Source organism: Vanellus vanellus, assembly GCF_965231255.1.
Source record: "Vanellus vanellus genome assembly, chromosome: 4".
NCBI lineage: Eukaryota > Metazoa > Chordata > Aves > Charadriiformes > Charadriidae > Vanellus > Vanellus vanellus.
In genome coordinates, this window is record NC_138909.1 from 39,046,395 (window position 1) to 39,069,872 (window position 23,478).

The 23,478-nt window shown below is 42.5% G+C and overlaps 1 protein-coding gene across 1 annotated transcript in view; it reads left to right on the forward strand.

Moving 5' to 3' along the window:
• Positions 1 to 13,807: 13,807 nt before the first annotated feature.
• Positions 13,808 to 23,478, forward strand: part of RAPGEF2 (Rap guanine nucleotide exchange factor 2) — a 196,162-nt gene continuing 186,491 nt past the window's right edge. The window contains exon 1 of the mRNA XM_082483049.1: positions 13,808 to 13,896. Within this exon, the coding sequence (XP_082339175.1) occupies positions 13,828 to 13,896 (69 nt within the window). The 5' untranslated portion in view covers positions 13,808 to 13,827. The remainder of the gene's footprint in view (positions 13,897 to 23,478) is intronic.

Sequence of the window (23,478 nt, forward strand, 5' to 3'; positions counted from 1 at the left end):
CAACTGTGGTAGCTGGATGCCGCAATCTGTGAACACAAGAATGTATGAACTTGCTGCCAAGGTTTTTGCTGAAAGGCTGGGTTAAAAAACCCTACCCTTATATTCTGCTTCTTGGGATTTATTGGTAGGAGATATTAATGATGTTATTTATTTGGTAGCAATGCCATTGTAGGTGGTGCGAAGAAGATAAGGCACGCTAAAGATTTTGTCCTTAATATGTGATTTTCATGCTTCCCAAGGTTTGATTCTGAGGATTGTGCTTTGTCACTACATAGTGTGGTTTTGTTTTGGGTTATTTTTTGCTATCAGGATGAGTATGTTTGTCAGTACTTCTGGCAGGTTTGAATTTGGTTTAAAAAAAAAACAAAACAACGCCCTGGAGATCTCAGGCAGGTTATTGCTTTATTGGAGAATTTATTGGCTTTGTCTACATTTGAATCACTGCTCTCAAGCTCAAGTTAGGGCAGCTACACTGCAAAATGCATCCAAGATAACAGCCAAATGAATGCTAGTACTACGCTAAATTCACTTTTCACATGCTACACATCTCTAACACCACTGTTTCCAGTTGCCAGTCTCTCTGCTGGAGGTTGCCATGCCCATAGCGCCGGACTGGATGCCATATATGCCCACCAAGGTGAACAGCATTTGCTTCAGTCCACAGTGTGGCACCTCAGCTGCAGCTGCAAAGATTTTGGGTTAAGATGCCGGGCTCTGGGCTGGAACAGCTGAGGCGTGGACACGTGCTCTTCTGCCATTGCTGCTGCAACGGGGGGGGGGGGTCAGGAAATCAAATGTGGGGATTAGTAACGTGATATACCACGGTAGGAAAATTCACCAGGGCTCATCTGTTGGATCCTGAACACTTCTGAGAGCATATTCAAAGTCTTTTGCTTTGGTGTGGGGTTTGGGGGTTTTGGTTTTGGTTTGGGGTTTTTTTTGTGTGTGGTTTTTTTTTCCTCTTTTTTTTTTTTTTTTTTTTTTTTTTTTTTTTTTTTAATTTCAGTGGACTGAGCTCATCTACGAATTATGCTCCAGTGAGCCATGGCAGAGCTGGCCTGTTCTCCCTGGGCTTGTGGAGCAAACTGCAGGAAGACGTTAAGAGGACTAACGGAACTCTGAGGTAGACGACCTGCAGCCACGTTAATTATTGATCATGTTAGCAGTTGATGAGTTGTGCTAAATTGATCTGTGGCAAGATAACGTGAATTAAAAGCCACTTAAATATTTAATTCCAGGCTCTTTCTATATGGCAGGAATTCGAATGAAAGTCTACACGAGTCACGACTGCAATCAATTTTTAGGTAAAGATGAGCTATCAGAATAAAAGGTACTATCTAAATGTAAATTATGATTTATTAGAGAAGAAATCTCTTGCACGTAAACATTTTAATGGAGGACCGGAAAGCTTTCCAGGTGAAATTCTCTAGCTATATAGATGGAGATTTTCTCGTTACTAGTTCAGTTCCTGCATATTTTACTTTAATGAAACCTTGCCGCATCCGAGGTAGTGCACGAGGCACTGTAGGGAGAGAGAGCGCCTGTGGGAAGTGAAGGAGGACTATTGGCTGAAACTCCATATGTTTGCTGCGGCACTGCAACGCTTTACAGCTGGAGCACAGCTTGAGTGAAATGAATCCGTAGATGACTGGTGAGAGGAAGTAAGGGGGCTGGTTCTGACATTGGAGATATATATATGTGAGTGTGTATATATATCAGGCAAAAGAATTTGCTGATGATTCTGCGTGAGGTCTTGTGATAGTAGAGGACTCAGGGAGCCGTTGCCCTGCATGTCAGCCGCACCGGTTAAAGTGCCTTTGACAGCGAGATAAGTCCCATTGAATAAAAAGGTTGGCATCTGAAGAAGAGCCACTCGGACCTCCTCAGCATGCTCTGATTGCACTGCAATGCCCCACAAACTTTTTGAAGGACTTTCTGGTGTCGTTAATACAGTTTTGAAGGTTGGCACGCCTTCTTGGTTGGCTTAGGTGCCGCAGTGCCAAATAAATCCTTCCCAGCCTCTCCACAGAGCAACATCCTTAATGTAAAGCAGGCCTGGTCCCGAAGTAGAAACATGTTTTATTTTGGCATTATAGCGCATACAGGCTAGTGTTATCTGTACCGAGAGGAGGAGGCTCCTGCCTACTGCAGTTTCTCCCTTCCCTTTCGTCTCATGTCATTCCTCCATGTACCAGAGAGCACTTTGGCAGTTGAGGGTATTTGTCTTGTTTTTTCTCACCCTTCACAAAGGCTGTCCTCTGCTTAACATGCACATTTTTTCCTACGGAGCCATTTTCCTCCGTAGGCTCCCCGAGCTGGCCAGCCGCCAAACAGTAGGGTGAGCTGCATGAAAAAGCCTTGATCATTGACAGGCTGTCTTACAATTTCTTTCTTGTATTCAAGATGCAGATGGATGTTATTAGAAAGGTTTTTTACTTCGAATGTGCGCGGCTTGTCCGCATGCCCGAGATTAGTGCTCAATACTCGTATAATGCTTTTCATCCTCAAAAGGGCTTTACAAGCGCCAGCCCTCAGAACGCCCCAGCGAGGTAGGTGCGCACGTTTTGTTATGCGCTTTATAACAAGGAGGGACACATGTCGCTGACTTGTTCAAAGATGTATCACACAGCAAGCATGAAAAAGGAAGGAAATCTTTACACTTTCCTAGTGTTCTTCTGTGATGTTTTCCTGTCTTAAAAAAAAAATAAGATTTCACCATGGCAGCATGTTTTTGCATATGAAAGAAGTGATTAGTGACATCAAAAATTAAAATGTGTCTCAGGTTAGAGTACTACTAGATAAATATGCAGCATTTCTAAAATTTATGAGGCCAAATTTCCTACTGCACTAAGCTTCAATTAATACAGCAGAACAGGAGCCTAAGGGGATCATCAAAGAGACCCAAGTTTGACAGAAGATTTGGAGCGCTTGCCTCAAACCATACTTCAAAACAGAGGGAAATGATTTTTGGAGGAGTGATGAAAAATGCCTGTCTTCTGAGTTGAAAGGACAGGGCAGGATTTTTTTTTTCTTTTTTTTTTTCTGCTTTAACTGCAAGATTATAATTAAAGCAGCTACAGTAACAGCAACAGCCCCAGTATGAACTCCCTTCCACTGAAAGCTCTTGTAATATTGTCTCATCTTAGTGAGGGGGCTGGAATAAGCTGTAGCTGTGAAAGGCATCTTTATAATTATGTATTCTCACTGAGCTTTTACTGGCATGACTACGTTGGCATGCTTTACCTTGCACAGACAAGCCAATAAAAGTTTCAAGTGTCGACCAGCATACATAATCTGGCTGGGGCCCAGATCACTCCGTGAGATGAGGTTTCTAAACTAGGTTGGCAAGCCCTTGAAGGGTGCCTAATAATCAGCATTAAGGGTCTTTGTAGCCTTAGCGAGCCTCAGGGCCCACATAGGTAGCTGGAGGAAATTTGCTTGGAAAACTGTAGTCACCTCAGCCCCGTAAGGAGTAGTTAATAAGGCTGAGAGATGGTGAGGCGCTTGTCCTGCAGAAACCAGCAAGGACTGACTGGTAGGACACTGTGAGCACGAGAATCTGCTTTATAGACGCACACCTTCTTCACGCTTTCTGGGTAAACAGGTTCAGAATAGCCTGTCCAGCTCAAGTCATGAGAAGGGTAAATCTAGATAGCTTAAAGCTACTGTTTATTTTAATTCTGCTCCATCTTCTATCTTCTCTATTTAAACTAAGCTTTGCTTTCTTTTTTTTTTTCTTCCCCCCACCCCCTAAGTAAATAATCACATAGTTATGTCCAGTGAAAAAAGAACTCTGCAGTTTCTCAGGAAAGATGTTGAGAATTACTGAACTTTCTGGTGCAGCTGAGAGGACTGTCTTCTCACGCTGCACACAGTAGAGTGAAGGAGTGGAAGGGAATAAACTAGATCACCAAAAGGGATCCTTACCTGTTTTCCGGAATAATTCTACGTTTGGATCTTATCTCCCTCTTGCTGCTCTGGGAAAGGTATCTAGCCCCAGAAATTACTCTGGAGAAAAAGGAAATGTGAGTTCCTGACAACTATACAGTGTTTCAGATGAATTCAGGAAAATGATGGCCAGATAAATTAATGACAATTATTTTCTGGGAAATTATGGCAGGAAAAAGTGATCACATTTTTATGGATTCCACAGCCTTTAATGTCAGCTACTCTATTTCACTTTATAATCATGTAAGTAAGTACATCTGGGCCAATTAAGCATTTTCAGTTACCTTCAAAAGAGTTCCAAACACCTCCTAGAAATTGAAGATATCATTTATCCTTAAATATTTGGGGCAGAGATGCTCTACCAAGGCCATGATGTACCTGCATGGTTTGGATGACAAGACATATGTCTGCTCCTTGTAAAACCACGAGGTATTTAATTTAATTTAATATCTCAAAGCTATGTAATGCTTTGCATACATTCAGTACTTTTATTCCTCTTTAAAATTTACAAAAACAAAGATTTGCAAGCACTGGAGAATGGATTCAGGCCACCTGTGGACCAGTTTTTTCAAATGCCATCGCATCTCCATCCACCTCCAAATCCCTTTCTTATTTCCCACAAGACTACCCCTGGAAACATCAGGTTTGAAGCTCCCACAAAGCGAAGTGCGACGTGACTCCCACGTGCACAGATCTAACCACAGCAGGAAAACACTTCCCCCGGGTTCAGTGTTGGTCTCCAAGTTCAAATCAACTGATTATTGCTGGTTTCAAAAATATATGTGATCTTTTTGCTTGAAAGGCCCCTCTTCGCGCTTTGGGGATGTGCTGATGTGTGTTTTTAATCAATTGTATTTACATCGCCCAGGAGTATCAACCCACCGTCTGCCTCAGAGATTTACATATACGGTGAGCGGGGCCCTTACTAAAAGTGTATTAGTCATCAGAGTGGGTGAAGAATTACGGGCACTTCAAATAAAACTTCAGGAAGTCTCTTTGAATAAAACAAAATACCCATGAAAACACTTAACCTCTGGAGCATTGGTATTATTTTTGGAACACAAGGGACCAAGACAAATTAATTGAAGTTGAAATTTTCTCTTGTACTTCAGCTCCTCTCCTCCACGGCGAGAGGAATCTAACTTCATACCTGAACACAATAGTAATGCGAAGGCTTGAGGCAAAATTGTCAGCTATTCACATCAATGGAATGAAGTTATACAGCTCACTTCCACCTGAGAGAAGAACCCTTTTAAAAGCTTGTGTGTTGCTAACAAGACACAGATGTCGCCATTGGGCGAACAGGGGCAGATTTGTTTTGTTGATCGTCACGCACTCCTTCCCAGGGGCACGGCTGAGCGTATGGTAGAGAGGACTCTCTTTCCGGGGGTTTAAAATGGTGCATCAGGGCTTTTTTTTTTTTTTTTTTTTAGCTTTAGACCAAAAGGGACGTATCCATCCTCTGCCACAACACCGAGAGCTCCCTGCAACCCCGACAGGGATCAGAGCCAAGGAGCGAGTCCTTAGCTGTTTTAAACTAGCAGGATTTTATTGATCTCATTGAAATAGATGGGTTTTATTCAGATGAGGACCTGGACCATACTGCGAAGATACACCAAGGCAGGAGAAATGATCCACCCCAGCTGGTCCCCGCTGAAGAATCTGCTTCCTCACGTGGATGCTAATTGCACAGGAACAAGAGCACGTGGATGCCAATCCCCACCCTCCAGTTTACTTGCAGGAGGATACTTCTGAAGTATTTCAAGACTTCCTTATCCCGAGGACTGAATGCACTGGGCTGTCTCCATCCCAGCCAGGTCGAGCTGAAGGAAAAGAAACAAAAATTAAATATGAATAACAGGAGTGTGTTTATTCTGGTAATGTACGGGGCTCTTCTCATGCCAGTCAGATGCCAGCATATGTCAGCAGTCTTTTTAAGTTGCTAATAGCACAAAAAGGGGAAAATTCCTCGCAAAGAACTTCCCCCTGACAAAATCTTTAAGAATTCACGTTTTTTTCAGAAATGTACATCTTCCAAAGAGTCACTTGATTTCCCACAAAATGCTAATCTCAGCTACCTCTTTCTGAACAATTGCTTCCCACATTTCAGTTTCTCTTCCTGACTTAGAAAACACAGTTACAAGATATCGGCTGCAGATCTTCATTGGCAACTTCCCCATCCTAGTTGCTCTGCTAAGTGCAGCAACAACAGGAGGCAATTTTTTAAAAATTTTCTTTTTTTTTTTTTCCCTTAAAGATTTGTTCTGGAAATGAAAAGTGAACCAGGCAGCAGGTTCCCATGTTTTTCCAGTGGTGGTACAACAAGGCAATGGTGGATGTTCTCAGCACAGATCAGTTGTTACACGAGTAGGAAGACACTGTTTATCACAGCTAGCGGCTGAATGTTGAAAGAGCATTATAAGTGTCTGCTTCATAAATTAAATGAATGGTGAAATTAACACAAAAAAAACTGAGGAACAGTGATAATATATTGCTCTCTGTCTTAACTATAGATCCAGGTAGCACAAGGAATATACTGTGTGAACTTCTACCCCACAGTTAGTGACTGCTTACCTGCGCGGTGCTGTTATTTTTGTCTGTTCCTTCAGGTCTCTATTTTTGTATTAGTCAAGGATTTCTTGCTCCAACTTAATTTAATGCTTGAATTTATCATTGTGCATTTGTACAGAAGCTGAAGGTCCCAGTGGAAATAGGGATCTCTCTGTATTAAGTTCTTAACAAAAATAAAGGTATGGAAAGTCTTAATTTTCACTGTTGACATTACTGGTGGTTGTAGAGTCTGCGTGAAACAAACTTGGTCATAATAATGTTTTGAACACAAACTATTTTTTCTCTATGATCTGTCTAATAAGAGTATTCTTGGACTACAGATGCAGTGGAGAGCTCTGCACCCATAAGGTTAGGCATATTGTCATTAACTTGTCTGGAGCGATCAGGATGATTCCACGATAAGCTTAGATCACCTTGGTAGCTTATATCAGTGCCAATGTATCTGGAATGTGCTTTCTTGGGATAACGCAAAATTAGATTTTAATGCTGTTTTATCCCAGGTACTGGATGATTTCTTCCTGGAGAAATAAATGGAACATAAGCTGATGGAGTGTGGTATCACTGATTTGTAAGTAACAAAAATATTAACTTTTCTAGCATTTACTGAACTTAAAGTTGATTCTATCTGTTTAAATTGGTACCTAGTACTTGTCACATTATGATATAGGTGTGAATATGCTTTGCCAGGATATGTATGCACAGCACAGAAACATTCACTGAAGTTCACACCCACACATCCCCATATGCTTTGAACAGATCTAAACGGTGACTGAAGGATGAAGAAGGCTGAACCGCATAAACATTATACACAATGACTATTAATTTCAAAGCAAGGGAATAATTTATAAAGGTTGTTAGGAAGCAATGTAAATGCAAATGCTTTACTAATAAGCACCGGTAGTATCATGTTGGAACATATTTGTGGTGCAGTATAGCGTGTTAAAGCGAGCGGGGAAGAGCGCGGACGATTCCTGTGGAAGACGGTGACAAGAGTAAAGAGGTGAAAGCTGATGGGAATGTGGCATTCGGGGACTCAGTCCAAGGAGTAGTTCCAGCGCGGGCTGACTTAGCAGCGCAGTAAGCAGTGCTTGGTGGCTGAGCGAGGACAGGCACTATCTGGAATAATTAATCAATAATTCATTACAGAAAAATGCTACCAGCTGTAAACTTAATTTGTAGAATAATGCCCTGCAGTAATGCCAAAAGTTATAAATATATTCATATTTTTTGAAACAGCTAGTACAGACTGAAGCCAAACACTTCAATCATCTATATTATCTCATTGAAGCTGACTTTTTAAAAAAAGGTTCCTGATGGTAGACAGTGAAGATCAGGCAATCAGTACAGAATCCTAATATTGAAAATAGCACATTTGGAGTGAAAGGTCTTAATAACAATGTTAACAAGAAATTTTTCTCTTATAAATATTTCATATCTTTGTGCAGGAACAAAATTCCTACCTCCTGTGTGTTTCATTTTCCTTGCAGAGCTTTACATGTTTTATTTATCATTCTGCATGATCTATTAGATAACTTTATCATCTTCTAGTGCTTTAAGAAAAGCAGTATCGTTGGATATTAACGCTCATCTGGCTATCTATCGTTAGTATGTATGAGTTAAATTCGTTCAAAGACTTGGCCAGCTTTGAATAAATAGTAATTCTGCCTAGATTGATTTCTAGACAATTTCCCCTTTTCATACTTCGGCACAATCATCTAATGTTTGGGTTGTAGAAACTTCAAAAGATTATTTTAAACAACTCAATTACAACTATTTTAGAAAGAGTAAGTTTGTCTTTTCTTTTAGGAAATATATTGGTTTAAAACCAAAACACCAAAATGTAACTTTGGGCTTTGATTTGTTCAGTAATGAAAACTGTGAATAAGTGAATAAGAACAAAACATTTTTTCCTTAGTTGGGATGCTATTTACTGAAATTTAATATTAGAAATATATGTGACAACGAATATATAGTTCGTGAAACTGTCTTATGATATACTTTCAACAGCTGAAATCGCTCCTATGTATATCCTGCCTGTATTAGATCGTGGATGACTATTTGGAAAAGAGTAGAGTGCATTTTTTAACCTATCTATCTATGATTCAGAAAGTGTCATCTATCTAAAAGGACCCCGTTTTCAGTCCGTCCGATACCGTGTAGCGGGTGCAATTCAAGAACCACCACAGGGCACCTCTCCGTGCTGGCAGTGTGTACCGGAGTGCACCTGCACTGACTTTCTGCTGTGTGCTTTGCACCGTCCCACCAAAACAACCTCTTTCACTACATGCCCTGATAATGACAAAAGATGCTATTTGACTGCTTCTGTGTCTGTAGTTAATTTTCAGTTAAAAAAAAAAAATAAACACCTCAAAATGCTTTTGGTGTTATTAGTAACAGCACTTCACAGTGCTTTCCTTATCTCTCAGAATACTTTACCTAAGAAGGTGAGTCGATACTTTTGTGCCTCTCTTCACAGAGAAGCAGATGATGTTGAAGAGAGGTCCTGAGCACCCCTTTCCTGGTGGAGGTACCAGGATAGCAGGCTCACTATCATCTCCCATCATCGCTTCCGCTCCCGAGAGAGAAGGGGTGCACCTGTACCGTGGCCCCAGGCACGAAAGAAGCTTGCGTAGATGTACCTGAGCTTACTTCGGAAGTACGGGCTTGACCTTCAAGAGTTCCTGCTGATTTGTTCCGTGTTCATACACTATGTAGCACAGGGGGCCACCATGCATTACCGCGCCTCCCGGGTGCTGCTGCCATACAGATTTCTGCCACCTTTCCTTCTGCCTGGGCACCTTTATCAGTGCAGCTGAAGGGAACGCCGTCTGGGCTGTGAATTCCTCTCCAACGACCGTGTAAATACTTGGACAGTATGTACACACAACGACCATGTAAATACTCGGACTCAGACAGCTGGTCCCTGAGCTGCCGATGCTAGTATCAAACTAAGTAGTTAAAGCCAGTTTGCATACATTTGCAGTTACAGCAGAAGTCGAATGATACATATTCCCAAATGTAGCTATGCAAATAGTGGCAAATTCTGAATAAATGGATGAAATGCATTATAGTAGTCACAAATTCTTCTCTTTCTCCTTTTAAGAAAAAAAACAAAAGACAAATTTTGCCACAGGCCAAACCCTCTTTTATAATATATTGAATTTTGCACTGCCCTGTAAGTACAAAAAGACCATAAACCGATGGTAAAGATTCAAAAATTACTTCAGCATGGGCTGTGTTAACTCACTGCTACCTTTCTGTCCCACCCTCTGGTTCAGGGGTGCGGGGTGGTAGTTACATACAGTGCCTGTACGCTGGTGATCGCTAGTTGGCAAATAGCCACATAACTAGAGGATGTTACGTAAAAAAACCAAACCAAACCAAAACAAAAAAAACCCCAAGCAAACAAAAAAAAACCACATGCCCTTCATCATGTTGTAAAAGACTATAAAATCTGGAGTTGCAAATGGTAATATTCCCAGCCATGTTTAAATCCCAAAAGGTGAGAGACAGCATTCTTGGAAATGTTGCCATCCCGAAAGACAGAGCATAGAGGCTCATCTTGTTCAAAGGAGATAGTGTCCCCTTGGTAGTGGCCTTACTTGTACCTGAAATCATTCATCTTTGACTCAAAATCCAATAAAATTGGCTTCCGCCCAGCCCAGTGGCAATGGCTACTGTTCTCAAGGTCAGCTCCGGAGCGGTTTGCCAGGCCCATACCTCCATTCTCCTCTACTGTCCGCTTCTACAGTTATGAAAGTAACTTTTTTATGGTTACTGAGGGGGTGCCAGGAGAGAGCTGGGAAGGAGAGACGGGCAGTTCTGAGGGCTGGAGCTCGGCCGCGTGAATCTGCTTCAGCTGCCACACCACCTCCAGAAGATAGATGAAGATGAGTGTTTATCCAAAGAAAGGGGATAAAAGGACATCCATGGGTTTATATACATACCGACTGCATATAAACTCCCCAAAGAGGCAATGTTTTGTTTCCCCAGCAGGGCAGGCCAGCCTCTCCTGGGCGAACCGGGCATTTGAGCGTGGGTGACTGATAACTGGTGTCACGAATTAAAAACCATGTGGCTAAGTCAAGTGCAAGCCTCTCAAAGTGAGTGTATCTTTTTTAAAAATAAGGGTTAGCAAGTAGCTCACAGAAATGCTGGATTTGTTTCCTTGGCATTTTAGTAACCGTTTGACCTGACCATTTCAATTTATTCCTTAAAAGAAACAGAGACATTCAGGAAGGCAGAAACTCTCTATTTCAAAGGCAAAACACTTTACTAAAACACTTTAATATAGTGCTTCGTTACAGCTATCCAAAAGGATATTATGCTGAGCTGTCATATTTTGAGTTGCAGCCTTTTCATATCGCTGAAATATCAATACTGTATGTACTGCATGCAATGTACACAGTTAACTCTTGGTTTCCTAGTCTAATATGGGGTAAGAAACCTATGTAATGTAATGTAATAACATGACCAGTGCAAACAACCTCCTCCCCCCCCCCCTCCCCCCCCAGCCAAATCCATTGTAAATCAGGCCGCATAATGTAGCCAGAGGAATAACCAAAAATCAAATGCAAAATGAATGGCAGGTCCTGGCATATATGTGTATTCTAAAACATACTGATTTACTGTTGAAGTTAGAAAACAGGAAAGACTAAGAGAGGGTGAAATTTGCAAAAGCGTTTGATGCTGTAAATTATTTTTTGTTCAATATTTGCATGAAAAATAGGGGTTCCCAGAGATAATTGGATGTGTTCTCTAATAATTATTGTCCTTACTCTGTATCTTGATGATTATTCGCTGTTTTTTTTTTCCTATTCAGATATAAGAGCTACTCTAATTTGAGCTAGAAAAAAACAGCATAAAGGACAGACTTGTATCCACCATGAGAACATAAACAATCAGAAGCATCTGCATTATAGAAATATGTTGCTTACAGACACTAAAAAGGTGTTAATGCAACACTTTCCTAAACATTATTAAGAAATTGTTGAATGTTTTTGTACATAATTCTCTAGCTTTCATTCATTCCCACTTCTAAGACCTCATGTGGCACGTGATAGGCCTTTGACATACATCTGTAACCATCGGGATTTGTTACACTAATCAGAGTACAGTTGGAGCCCCCCAAATCCCATCGGCTGAAGCTAAATATCACTGTGAATCACAGGTATTGTGTTACCAGATAACACAACAAAAAATTAATCAGAGCGAAACCCTTCACTTGGTGCTGGTACAGCTAATAGGTCTGAAATGAAAGGTAATTGCGTATTAAAATAGAGTGGGTAGCTCTGTTTTGATGTAGAGATATGAAGATGTCAGGCAAGCTAGTCTGTAGCAGGAGGGAATAGGTGCCCTGAAGTGATTGAGGAGCGGAGCCCAGGAGAGCATTCCTTGCATTCCTGCGGCATTTGCCCTATGCATATGCCCCACAAAAAAAAGGGAATCTTAGCACTCCTGGTTGGTGAGCCGAGCTTCAAAAAAGCTGGCGCTTTCCCATAGCTGCAGGCTTGATTAATTTGAAGAAATGATACTCTCTGGATGATGAATGTGAGGCATATTTAAAACTGCTATTTTTTTAGGGCAAAGGACATTACATTTTCAATCTGTTAGTTAAAAAAAATAAATAATTCCCAATAAGGACTACTAATAAGCACTGACAAGCAAGATGTAGATAGGATGTGGAGCCCTCCCTCGTCTTTTCCCATGGTCTGTCCAGAATTATCGGTATTAGCTGCAAAAATATTTTGCTGACACATATGAGCGGGATTAGCCCAAAGAGTTATCTTTGTTAATGAGCCACATGAAGAAATTCAATAGGTTTAGCAGATTACTGTCTGAAGACACAGCCTGTTTGAGAGCCACGTATGTCTAAAGGCGTAAGATTTTGTCTCCTGAGACTGGTAGTGTATGTCCTGTAAGAAATAAAAATGGTTATCCCTGTGAATTTTTGCGAATAAAAAATACAAATAAAAATTACACTGTGATTAAAATGTGCAAACCCCTGCCAGTGACTGGAAATCAAACAGATTTCTTAACGTTGACATTGTTTACATTGCGTGATCCATATCAGCAAAGGGTACACGTCGCTTGTACAAGCAAATACATTAATAGTATTACACTGCCGTTAATGGCATATTAATAATACTTCCATGCTTCGTATTTGTCAAGCTGCTGCTGAGACACGCTCGGTGTCGTGCTAAACAAAGAAAATCAGCCATGTTGCAAGACCTTTACTCTTTAAAAAGTTACGTTCGTGTGAGAAGAAGAAGCAGCAGCAGCCGCTGCTAGATAAACCCCAGGAAAAAAAAAAAAAAAGTTTTAAATTAAAAGATTTCACACCCTCCCCTTCCTCTTTTTTTTTTTTTTTTTTTTTTTTTTTTTTTTATCCCATGCAAGCAGCGACAGAGGGGACGATATGGATTACTCTGGAGAGGAGTGACAACAGGTGGCCTTCCCCCAGAGCAGGGAGTCACCAGATCCAGCAGATCATGTCTTTTTTTTCTTTTTTCTTTTTTTTTCATTGGTTATGGGTTTTTTCTTTCTTATTTTTTTTTTTGTTTGTTTGTTTAACGGTCCAGCTTGCTCCTCACCAAATACCCACGAGGCTGCCACGGTGCGCCTCCCTCGGGGACGACGGCGACAGCCGGTCAAGCTTCTGGGGTTCTTTTTTAGGGTGAGAAACGACAGGATTGGCTTTTTGGGGGAGGGATGCTGAGGAAAATGATGACAATGGGGGGGGTGGGGGTGGCTGAGGGCCGCGGACGGCGGGGTCCCCCCGCCGTCCGCGGCCCTCAGCCACCCCCCCCCCCCCCTTTCCACCGTCCCGCCCCGTCCCGCCCTCCCCCCCGCCGCTCCGCCTCCCCGGGCCAGCAACTTCCCCGTCTCCCAGGCGGGTGCGGAGCTCCCCATCAACCCGGATGGGAGGAGGAGGAGGAGGAGGAGGAGGCGACAACGACCGTGGTGGTGCCGGTGCCGCCGCCGCCGCCCGGGGGGATGCGGCGGAGCGGGAGGGCGGGAGGCGCAGAGCCGGTTAGTGAGGGAGCGCTCAGCCGTTGTCGCCGCCGTTGCCGCTACCGGCGGGGCTCGGCTGCCGCCACCCCCCCGCGCCCCACCGCCGCCACCACCACCGTCGCTTTCTGCTCCGGGCGGCGGCGCTGCTGAGCCCGCGGTGCCTCCGCGCCGCCTCCTCGCCCGCCGCTCCCGGCCGCGCAGCCCGCAGCGCCAGGCCGCGGCCGGCCCCCCCCTTCCCTCATCCCCTCCCCGGGCGGCGGCGGCGGCGGGAGGCAGACAGGCAGGAGGGGCGCGATGGCGTCCTACGTGGATAACAGCTTCCGCCAGGCGGTGATGAAGAACCCGGCGGAGAGGAGCCCCCAGGTAGGCGGACCCTTCCCCCCGCACCCCGAGACACCCTCACACACCGGGGGGGGCCCCTCACCCAGCCCCCGCCCTCCCCCCCGGCACCGCTCCCCGGGGGACCGGAGCGGCGCCGGCCCCCCCCCCCCCCCCCCCCCTTCGATGAATTCCCGGGGCGGCAAGGGAAGAAATGCATGAAGGCGAACAACTTTCCTCCTACTCCCTAATTTTTATTTATTTTTTAATTTGGTTTTTTTTTTTTTTTGGGGGGGGGTGTAAACGCTGAGTTTATTTTGAACGTTGCTTCCGGTAAAAAGAAGAATGCACTTTGAGTATAATTTTTTTGCGGGTGGGTTTTCTTTGTTTTGTTTTGGTTTTTTTTTTTTTTCTTTTTTTTTTTGTGTGTGTTTGTGTGGTTTTTTATTTTTTTTTATTTTATTTTTTTACTTTTTATTTTTTTTTAATTTTGAGTGTGTTTTGTTTTGTCGCTGCCCCGCAGCCGGCTGGGGCTCCGGGTTGGGATGCAATCCCCGCTCTCCGCAGGGCTGGCTGGAGCTGGCAGCGCTGTTTCATAATGTTGGGGCTGAGGTCAGTGGTATTCTTGGCTGAGTCCTTGCTCCTCTCCCAAGTCGGGTGAAATCCTTACACAATGGCACCAGGCAGGAATAAATTTTTTTTTTTTTTTTTTTTTTTTTTTTTTGCGCGATACCTGCGCCGGGCTCCCAGAGCCCTCTTTGTGGGAGGTGTGCGGGAGGTGAAGCTGTTTGGAACGTAATTGCGCTCGGAGAGGCTGAGAAAGGTTAAATTGGGGAATGGAGTGCGTATAGAAACGTTTTGACTTAACATGACCTGAAAAACAACTAAACTGAATGAGTTCCTTCTGCTCCCGAATGGTCGCTGCAGTGGCTGTTGCTGCCAACTGTCTAAAGACTAATAAGCTTTACACTGATCCCCGCATCAAGCCGCGCTTCAATAGCTAATGATACAAGGAGTTACTTTGCTTGGAGTTGTAATGCCATCTGTCCTCTTTTCTAAAGGCTTGCCCTGCTCTCTGAGCAGTCCCTGTGTTCTGGTTTGGGGGAAGAGATGGCATCGCTGATCATTTTGGCAGGCGGCTGATTGGCCGGTGACGCTTTCAAATTGGGGGCAAAGAGGAAACCTTGACTTTCGGTCGGCACCCATAAGTCATTCCTCCTACTATAGATACGTCATTGTGGTAATGTTATTTTTATCCTCGTGCTCATGGAATACGTGTGAGAAAAGAAAAACTCCCATGGAAAAATATACTGACTACATAGGCATCATATTTAGTGGGTCTCTTTTGCAAATCTTCCTTTTTTTTTTTCCCCTCTTTTTTTTTTTTTTACCTTACAAAAAAAAAAGGCTGCTTCTGGAATGTGTTTTTGTGGTGCTAAAGTTGTTTCTCTGTCCTTGTTTGACCTTTTCCAAATGTCTGTTTGCCTTTGGTGCTGGGCCCAGCCCTTCACTGTTTTGTGAAAGCTGAAGGAGGCCGAGTGCTCTCTCCTGGGGAGGACTCTCGCCGCAAACTCCTAACGAGGTCCCTTGCGATGGTAGAGGCATAAATTCCAGCCAAGGGGAGCCCGCCGGCGGTGTTCGGCCTTGGGAGATAGTTATCAAAGGATGGTACGGTGTTTGGGAGGAGTGACACCCGCAGATGCTCAGGAACCAGTTGGTCAGGTAGTGGGGCCACCAGGCTGGGCTTGGGGAGACAACGCTTCCCCTGCAACGGGATCTGTGCCATGTGCACTGTTAAACTTTCTCCTGTCCTTGCCACTCAGCCCTGCTCTCTAGAAGGGATAACAAAAAAAAAAAAAAAAAAAAAAAAAAGCAGAAAGTAAGAAATGACACAGTGAAGAAATTAGCTGCAACGCAGGGATAAAGCTAGTGTGAAGGGCATGGAGCAGAGAGCTAAATCGGGAACACCAGGGCTGCGTTAATGCTGTAAAACTTCCCGAATCAGCAGACTGGAAGCCTGCTGTGGCAGTCGCCATAGGAAAAGAAACCCACCCCTAAATCCATGAAGCTGACACTGGCCAAAATAATCCACAAATAAGACCAAAATTGTGGGAAACATAATGTGTTGTTAGCACTGGAAATACTTTAAAGTGGCGATCAGATGGACATGCCCTCCTGTTGCTGCCGGGGCGAGCAGGGCTTGCAGCAGAAAACTCAGTTGGGTTTTTTGTGAACGGCTCAGGTTGGACTGTGTGTGTTGAGGAGTTTTCTAATGTTGGTTCCTGTTCTGGAAATTTGTTTTTATTTTACACCAGTATTGGAATTTGAGAGAAATATGGTTATGCATATCGTCATTCAGTCATTGAGTAAAATAAAAAAAGTTTCTGTAGAAAGACACAAAGACCTTGTTTTTCCTTCATCCCTTAAGGTAACTTTTTATTGTCTCTTTTTCTTTACTTGCATTTTCTTTTCCTTGCCACGCCAACTTGCAAAAGTAGTTACTTAATTTTTGCTTTTGAGAAGTCATGAGGTATTGTTAAAGCTGAGAGAGGGCTGGAAAGAGAAAATATCTTTAACATATTCATGTCAGTACAGGAAATAACAGAAGTATGTTAGTAGCATATTTGCTGCTTACTTGCATCAGCAAAGTCATTTGGGCTCAGCTTCCCCCAAATCACGAGGAGGCCGATAAGCGTTTGACATGACTGGTCACCCTGGATGGTCGTGGTGCAAATTTGGCAAAATGACTTCGCTGCGGGCTCAGAGGAGAACGGTGACCGCAGGATAGCCAGCTTGTCTTTGTATGTACGGCTTCGAGAGCTGCCAGATCTGATACGCGTGGTCCGAGAAGGCAAACTTAACTTTGCATGAACTTCTGTAGTGCCAAAGTCTCTCAGTAATTTTGGACTGGACTGACTTTTTTTTTTTTTTTTCCTCTGTTGAGGTAAACTGTGTATTCCACAATTGCTTAGTCTGATTCTTAGCTTTGTATCTCTTTGGTGTACCCTCACTTACAGAGTTTTCCTGAATTTTTGTGAATTACAACTCAACACTCCATTGGCTAAAGAAGCTCAAAAATAAAAAAGGGACTACCTACATGGCCTGTACTTTAACATGCCTGTTGTGTAACAGAGCTCTCCTCTTTAATTGCTTTATTAAACTATTCATTTTCTCTTTGAAGATGTGAACTAGGAAGTTAATTTAACTACTTTGGGGAATCTAACTTCTAAATGTTCATAAATTACAAATGGTTTTATGCCCTTAAGCTGTGTGTAATAGCGATCTACTTTTTTTTTTTTTTTTCTCCAAACATCATCTTCTATGAAGTGTTATAGCTTTAAGTCTTTTCAAAACAAATTCTTATTGGCATCATGGGCCATCTTAGAAAGTGTGCAGTTTTATACTGGTGTAGCTTAATCTGAAAAAAATAGGGCCGCTTTTGTTTTCAAACAAGAGAAACCGAACCCTAATCTCTTTCTTTATCCTACCAACTCATTTGCATGGCATGGTATGCGAATGACTAGTTACCTCAGAAACTCCGCATGCTAGTTCACTGTTTTCATGCCATGTAGTGACGTCTGCAGGAAGACGTGCTTTTCACGTATGCCTCATGTATGTTAGGTGCCTAAGGTTTTCTTCTGGAAACTGTCGGTGTGGTACATCGAAGAAATACAGTGCAGTAGGAAGGAACAACAGGGAAGTAGTAACAGCATCAGACCGCATCGTTAGGGGAGAGGGGAGGACCGTACAGTTACCCTTCGCTTGATACTAGCGCGTCATTTAATGTCAGAAGACATCTAAACAGGATGCTACTGTTGAGCAGATATTCGCTTCTCAAGCACTCGAGAGGAACAATGGTTTAATTAGAGGATGTACCTATGCTTTTTCCAAATAAACTTGTTGTTTTTATACTTGCGACCACTGATAGTGTGATTGCGTGCAATCTTCAGATAAGCCAGAAATGAACATTTCCCTCTTGCTAGAGTGATCTCTTAGCAAATAAATACGAGGCAGTCTAGTTTTGTGGGATCATAGAAATAAGCGTTTTACGTGCGAGTTTAGCCTAAAGGATTATACTTAGTCTTTAAATTCAGGCTTATTGTTTGTGGGTATATCGAGTACACCAGGAGACTACCATTGTCATTTTCAAAAGAGCTTGTTTGGGATTTGTTTCATTTGGAAAACCAAAATATTTTGGAGCTTGAGTTTTGCTTTCAGGTTTCTTCACTGTCAGCGTGTTACCATCTTTCTGATGCTGGTATTTAAAGAGGAAGGTAACCCTGTTATCGTGCTGCTAACAGCAGTGTAGTACTGAGAACTGGTTCCGTTGCTAAATTCTCCCGCTGGTTCTCAGTAGCCCTAGATAAGGCGTAGGACTGTGACAGCTGATGCCCGATATTTGGCTGTATTACATCATTATAACGGGCTTTCCGTCAAGCGTCTCGGGGCTTTGTAATGTGGTTATTCAGGAGTAGCTTTACTTTGCAAGGTTTGATGTTCTATTGTTTTTTTGGGGGTGGGGCGGGGGTGGGGTGGGGTTGTCCAACAGACTGAGATTCCCAACTGCACTTCCCATGGTAGCATTCAGGCTTTCTGCTGTCTGCAGTAACTAATTCTGAAGTGGGGGCATGAGCCTCTTACGTTTTGTGTTAACATTGTGAGTGTGGTTAGTAACGCAGCTTAATGAAGAAAGGCTGTTGCAAGTTCTCGGTCCAGGCGCTTTCCTCTTGCTTGACAGTTGGCTTGAAGTAAAGTTGCCATCGTAAAATCAGCTGTCAGGGCAGTTGGTCTGAGCAAAAAATAGCCCTCCAGGTGCTGCAGGGCTTTGGAAGCTTGTTCAAAATAGTTAACATCTTCACAAGATGAAGATCCAGTGCCTGATGAACTGTACGTTAAGTGGTATTTTTTGGTGTCTCTTGGGCTGTAAGCGGGGGAGATGGATACGGATAAAACAGAAGTTATAATAGACAGGTATATGTGGACCTTGGGCCACAGAGGGGGTTTTTTGCCATGTTTCAGCACTTAACTGGGAGGTTAAAAACCCAAAGTAACTATTTGGGAAAAGTGAGACCTTTACCTGACAAAGAAAGTAATGTATTTGTTTAGTGCAGAAATAATATGTATTTTTGAAGTAAGTATATGTTTTTTTTGTTTGTTTTGCACTTAATGTTTTTTCTCGAGCTGGTATTACTGTGCAGCATAATTTCATGCCCAACCAACTTAATTGTATGGATACATCTTTTTGTGGCTGATAACTAAAACCAAAAACCCTTTCGTAGCTCCAGTTTTCTTGCGATGCCTCTAATCTCGGTCTGTTGAAACAGCCCTGGAATGTCTGATTCTGAACTTCCACCATAAATTTTCATGTGCTTCCTAAAACTAGGAGCACGTACTGCAACAGGCTGCTCAGTATTCTGTTTGTTTTGAAAGAAAATGTTTATTTCCCAGTCTTTCTGAAGGGGGTGCGTTTTCCCATAGCGGTTCATATCTTTGTTGCTAAGAGCTTTGGGAACAGAGAGAACATTGAATTGTTTTTTTTTTGTTTTTTTTTTTTTTTTTTTTTTTTCTTCAGTAGTTCTCCCCTGTCATAGGGCTGGTACTTTCTGCATTCGTGGATTTCTGTGTCCTGTAGTAATATGGATTTCACCAATCCTTGCGAAGACCTCGGTGTGATCAGGAAGCCTTCACCTACGGAGTAGAAATAGCTGATTTGAAGCCTTGTCCTAAACACTTGCCTGCTTTCACATTACATCAGAAGATTGCAGCTTGGTTAGTTGTACGTGTCTGAGCTAATTTGAAACTAGGTGACTTGGAAAGTGAGGGTTTAACTGTAGCACCGATAAGCTCTGTGTAATTTCCTACTTGATTAATGATCTGTTTGGTAGAGTTTGCTTTTGATTTCTGCCCTGCTGTGGCTGCCGAAGTGTTTGCACTGGGTTCAGGCTGAGTATGTTCCCGTGAGCTGCGAGCGTGTTTTGACAGCCTTGTTGCCATGCTCTCCTGCACGGAAAAGCTGGCAGCACCACAGCACTGCCTTGCCTTTCCTGGGCAACCTTGCTGAGGAAAGTTACTGAAGTGACCAGAGCTGAGCCCGGAGCCCAGGGATCTACTCCTCAGCCCAAGTTTTTTTCTGTCTCCTAATGTGATGTTCAGTTGTAAGAGCATATGGCTGTACCCTCAGTGATGCTGAAGGGACACCACATCAGAGCCAGGGGGTGGCCGGCGGTGCTGCCGGGGAGGCTGCGGTGAAGGAGGGCTATCGCAAGGCAAGGCTGATTGCTTATACCAGCTTTAGCAGAAGAGCAAGCTTAGCTATGGCAAAGTCATCTGCTGAACTTCTGAGACAAAACAAAAAAGGCTGATAGTTCTTTCTTGTCATGGGGGTAAGAGTATAAAATCAGCAAAAGTAAATGGCACACAAGCATTTTCCCAAAATCACGTTTTTCCTTAGGAGAAGGATACAGTGTTCTGTGGGTTATCAGGTTATTCATGGAAAAGGCTTTAAATCTTCTGTTTTTTCCAGGTACAAATGTGATCTCTGAAGATGCTTCATTTATTTTATGCTTGTTACGGTATAGGTTAGCTAAGGTTTTGTGAAAACAGTTATTGTTTCTTGAATTCCATTATTTTTAAAAATCTGTATGCTTAGAAGTCGTTAAAAGTCTGTATGCTTTTGCGAATTATTGAGTGGTAGCTACTAATTCATTCTGATGAATTACTGATCTGATGTTGATAGCTTTTTTTCCCTAAATCGGAACGCTGCTACTTAATCTGTTAGCATGTTTCAAGAATAACCATATGTATACTGAACAGTCATTGTAAGAACTTTGACTTCCTCATTGAGGGTTTTTTGTATCCTCATGAGAAAATATATTTTGGCTTGTGTTTTGGGAACTTTCCCACAGTAGGAGATCTAATTTTTGCGAGGTATTGTTTGGGAATTCAAAAGGAGTGCTGGCAGAAAGATAGCTCTACAAAGATGCTTTGTGAAGGGCAGCTGAGCCTGCACGCCTTGTTTGCTGCAGCCAGTCTTGCAGATTTAATTTGCTGGATATATTTTGCATGAGGGGATGTATTTGAATAAGTCTCGAAATGGAAGCGGTGCTCAGCTTCCCTTTTTTTTTTTTTTTTTTTTTTTTTGAAGTTGGTGAAGTTGACCACATTTCTTGAAAAGGGAGAGAGAGGAGCCCTACTGCAGTGCTGTTCTTACAGCTTTGTTTTGGAGTAAAAATTAGCCGTTTGCTCTCCCTGGGTATCTCTGTGTTCTGCCCGTATATCTGTAGATGTATTTCTTTGTGTAGCTCCGTCTTGTTTGACCTGAGTAATAGTGATTTGATATTTGATTTTGAGCAGTTTTAAAGAATCCCGGCCAACAATAATGAGCAGCATGTATATCATTATTTGATCAAAACACTGAAGGAACAAGATAAGGTTAAAATATTTAAATATTCTTAGGAAAAAAAATAAAAGAATGAGTTTACTTGTCAGCACTGATAAAAATTGAAGGAATTTTCTTGTATTAGTATTTCTATGGATAGCAAGATTTTCTCATTTTTCTCTTATTTGTACGTATTCTGATAAACACAAGCAACACAAGGGAAGTGCCTCTGGTATCAGCATAAATTACCTGGGAAAGGGTATTGAGTTTCATGGAAGACACATTGGTCAAGCGTGCCTGTTGCTGACTGTCTTTGTAAGGTTGTTTGTTTCCATTTGTTTGCTTTTTGTGTGTGTTAAAGTTAAAATAAACTTGGCTTAATAAATAAAAAACATTTATTTCATAGTTATTTCTGGTTTCCAAAGTGGGAGATGGATCCTGTTCCCTGTGAGACGATGCTTTAAAATTTCTCAGGGTAATTCCCCCCCCCCCCCCCCCCCCGTTTGTATTTGCAGTTCTGTATTTTTAAGGATGCTCATCTCCCGTCTTTATTTTACTTTTTCTGCAGCTGGGGGTAAAAATATTGGTACGGGCTTTTCCATTTCAAATTAGTCATCCAGGCTTCTTGTCCTGTTAAGCAAAAATTAAACCAAAATTTAGAGGGGTGAGATGGGATGTTACGCAAATGTGGTTTGTAGGCAGTTGATGGGAAAACAAGCCTGTACCACCAAGACAGCTGGAAGAAGCTTCTGCTTGAGATTTGACTTGCTGAAACCAAAGGCCAAATCTTTCATGGTACACTGTGTTTTTCTAGCAGCAAAGCATGTTTAAGGGCTTTGTATCCCATGCTGGTGTTCTCTGCTGCCTCGTTTCTGCCGATCCGAATGTTTGTGAGACTACAGTATAAACAGGATAAGCGATACAGTGTTGTTAGCCAGACAAAAGAAAAGTGACTTATTTTTGAGAGGTGGTGTGTGAGGGTTTTTTCTTTCTAAAAATCTAAGTGACTCAGTCTGATTTAGATTATGGCTCCAAATGTCAGTGTTGGTGCAGCTGAAGGTGTGGAGACTCGTGCTGCAGGATTGAGAATAAATGCTTATGGTTGTGTATAGGAACCTCTGAAACAGCTTAACCTCCCCGGAAGAGTATATGGTGCTATGGTGCTCCATTTGCAAACACTACTTGTCGTATAAAAAAAAAAAAATTAAACTGGTTGGAATATTATGAGATTGATTATTCTTGATGCATTTCCTAAAATGAGAACTTTTTTTTTTTTTTTACTTATGAGGCGTATGTGCAAGATGCTTCTTGAGAGAGAAGTCTTCAATTTTTTTTTTTTTTTGTTGTTCTGAGGATCAACCTCAAAGGAAACATTTGTAATAAGTCTCTAGCTCTAAGGTTTTTCCCCATTAAAATACAGCAATGGTAAGAAACCTGCGTAGTAACACTACCTTTGCATCCACTGAATTGTGTGGGTAAGAGATGCTAAGGCCTGATATATTTTTGTATTGCTAATACCAAGTCTTGTTTGTATTTATATTGCTTTGTTGCGTGGTAGCTGAAAAATGGATGCTGGTGGGCTGTCTTCCTGGGGGGAAACAAAGATGTAACTTAATTTTGCTGGTATGCAAGTGAAGTGACATGCAACCTTTTCCATTTGGTATCTGAAGTCTATTGGGACATACCTAAAATACATACTCTATAATGTTTTTGTTTTGTGTTTGAGATAAGTCTTTAATCTTGTCAGGAAACCATTCCCTTGCTGGAACAGAACATTTTCTCAAAATGTGTAATCTTGCTGAAATCGGTATCAGTAGCACGTTGCCATCGTGTGAGCAGCCAGCGCTCCCCTGAATGGTTGCGTGGATTTCAACTGGTTGTCAAAAGACATATCGGAATACACAGCAGTAAGTATTTAGATAAGTTTTGAACTTGCAAGAGTACAGATTTCTCTGTGCCCGTTGTCAGTGTTGCTGTGGGGGTGGCGCAGTGCGTCCTCCCACCCCAGACACCGAGCCCCGGCACTGCCTTTTACCCCTGTGCTGGAGCTCCCGCAGTTTTTGAAGGTGGCATGGCTATAGTCATTAAAAAGAAGCAGCGCTTTTGTTATAATGGCTACCTCAATAATTTGAAGTCGTGGTATTTTACTGTGTTTATGTCTGATGGTACTTAGTGCTGAAATGGCTTTGATCTTTAAGTTAGCAACTGCAAAGTTAAAATGCAGTTAAAACGTACCAGGTTATATGGTT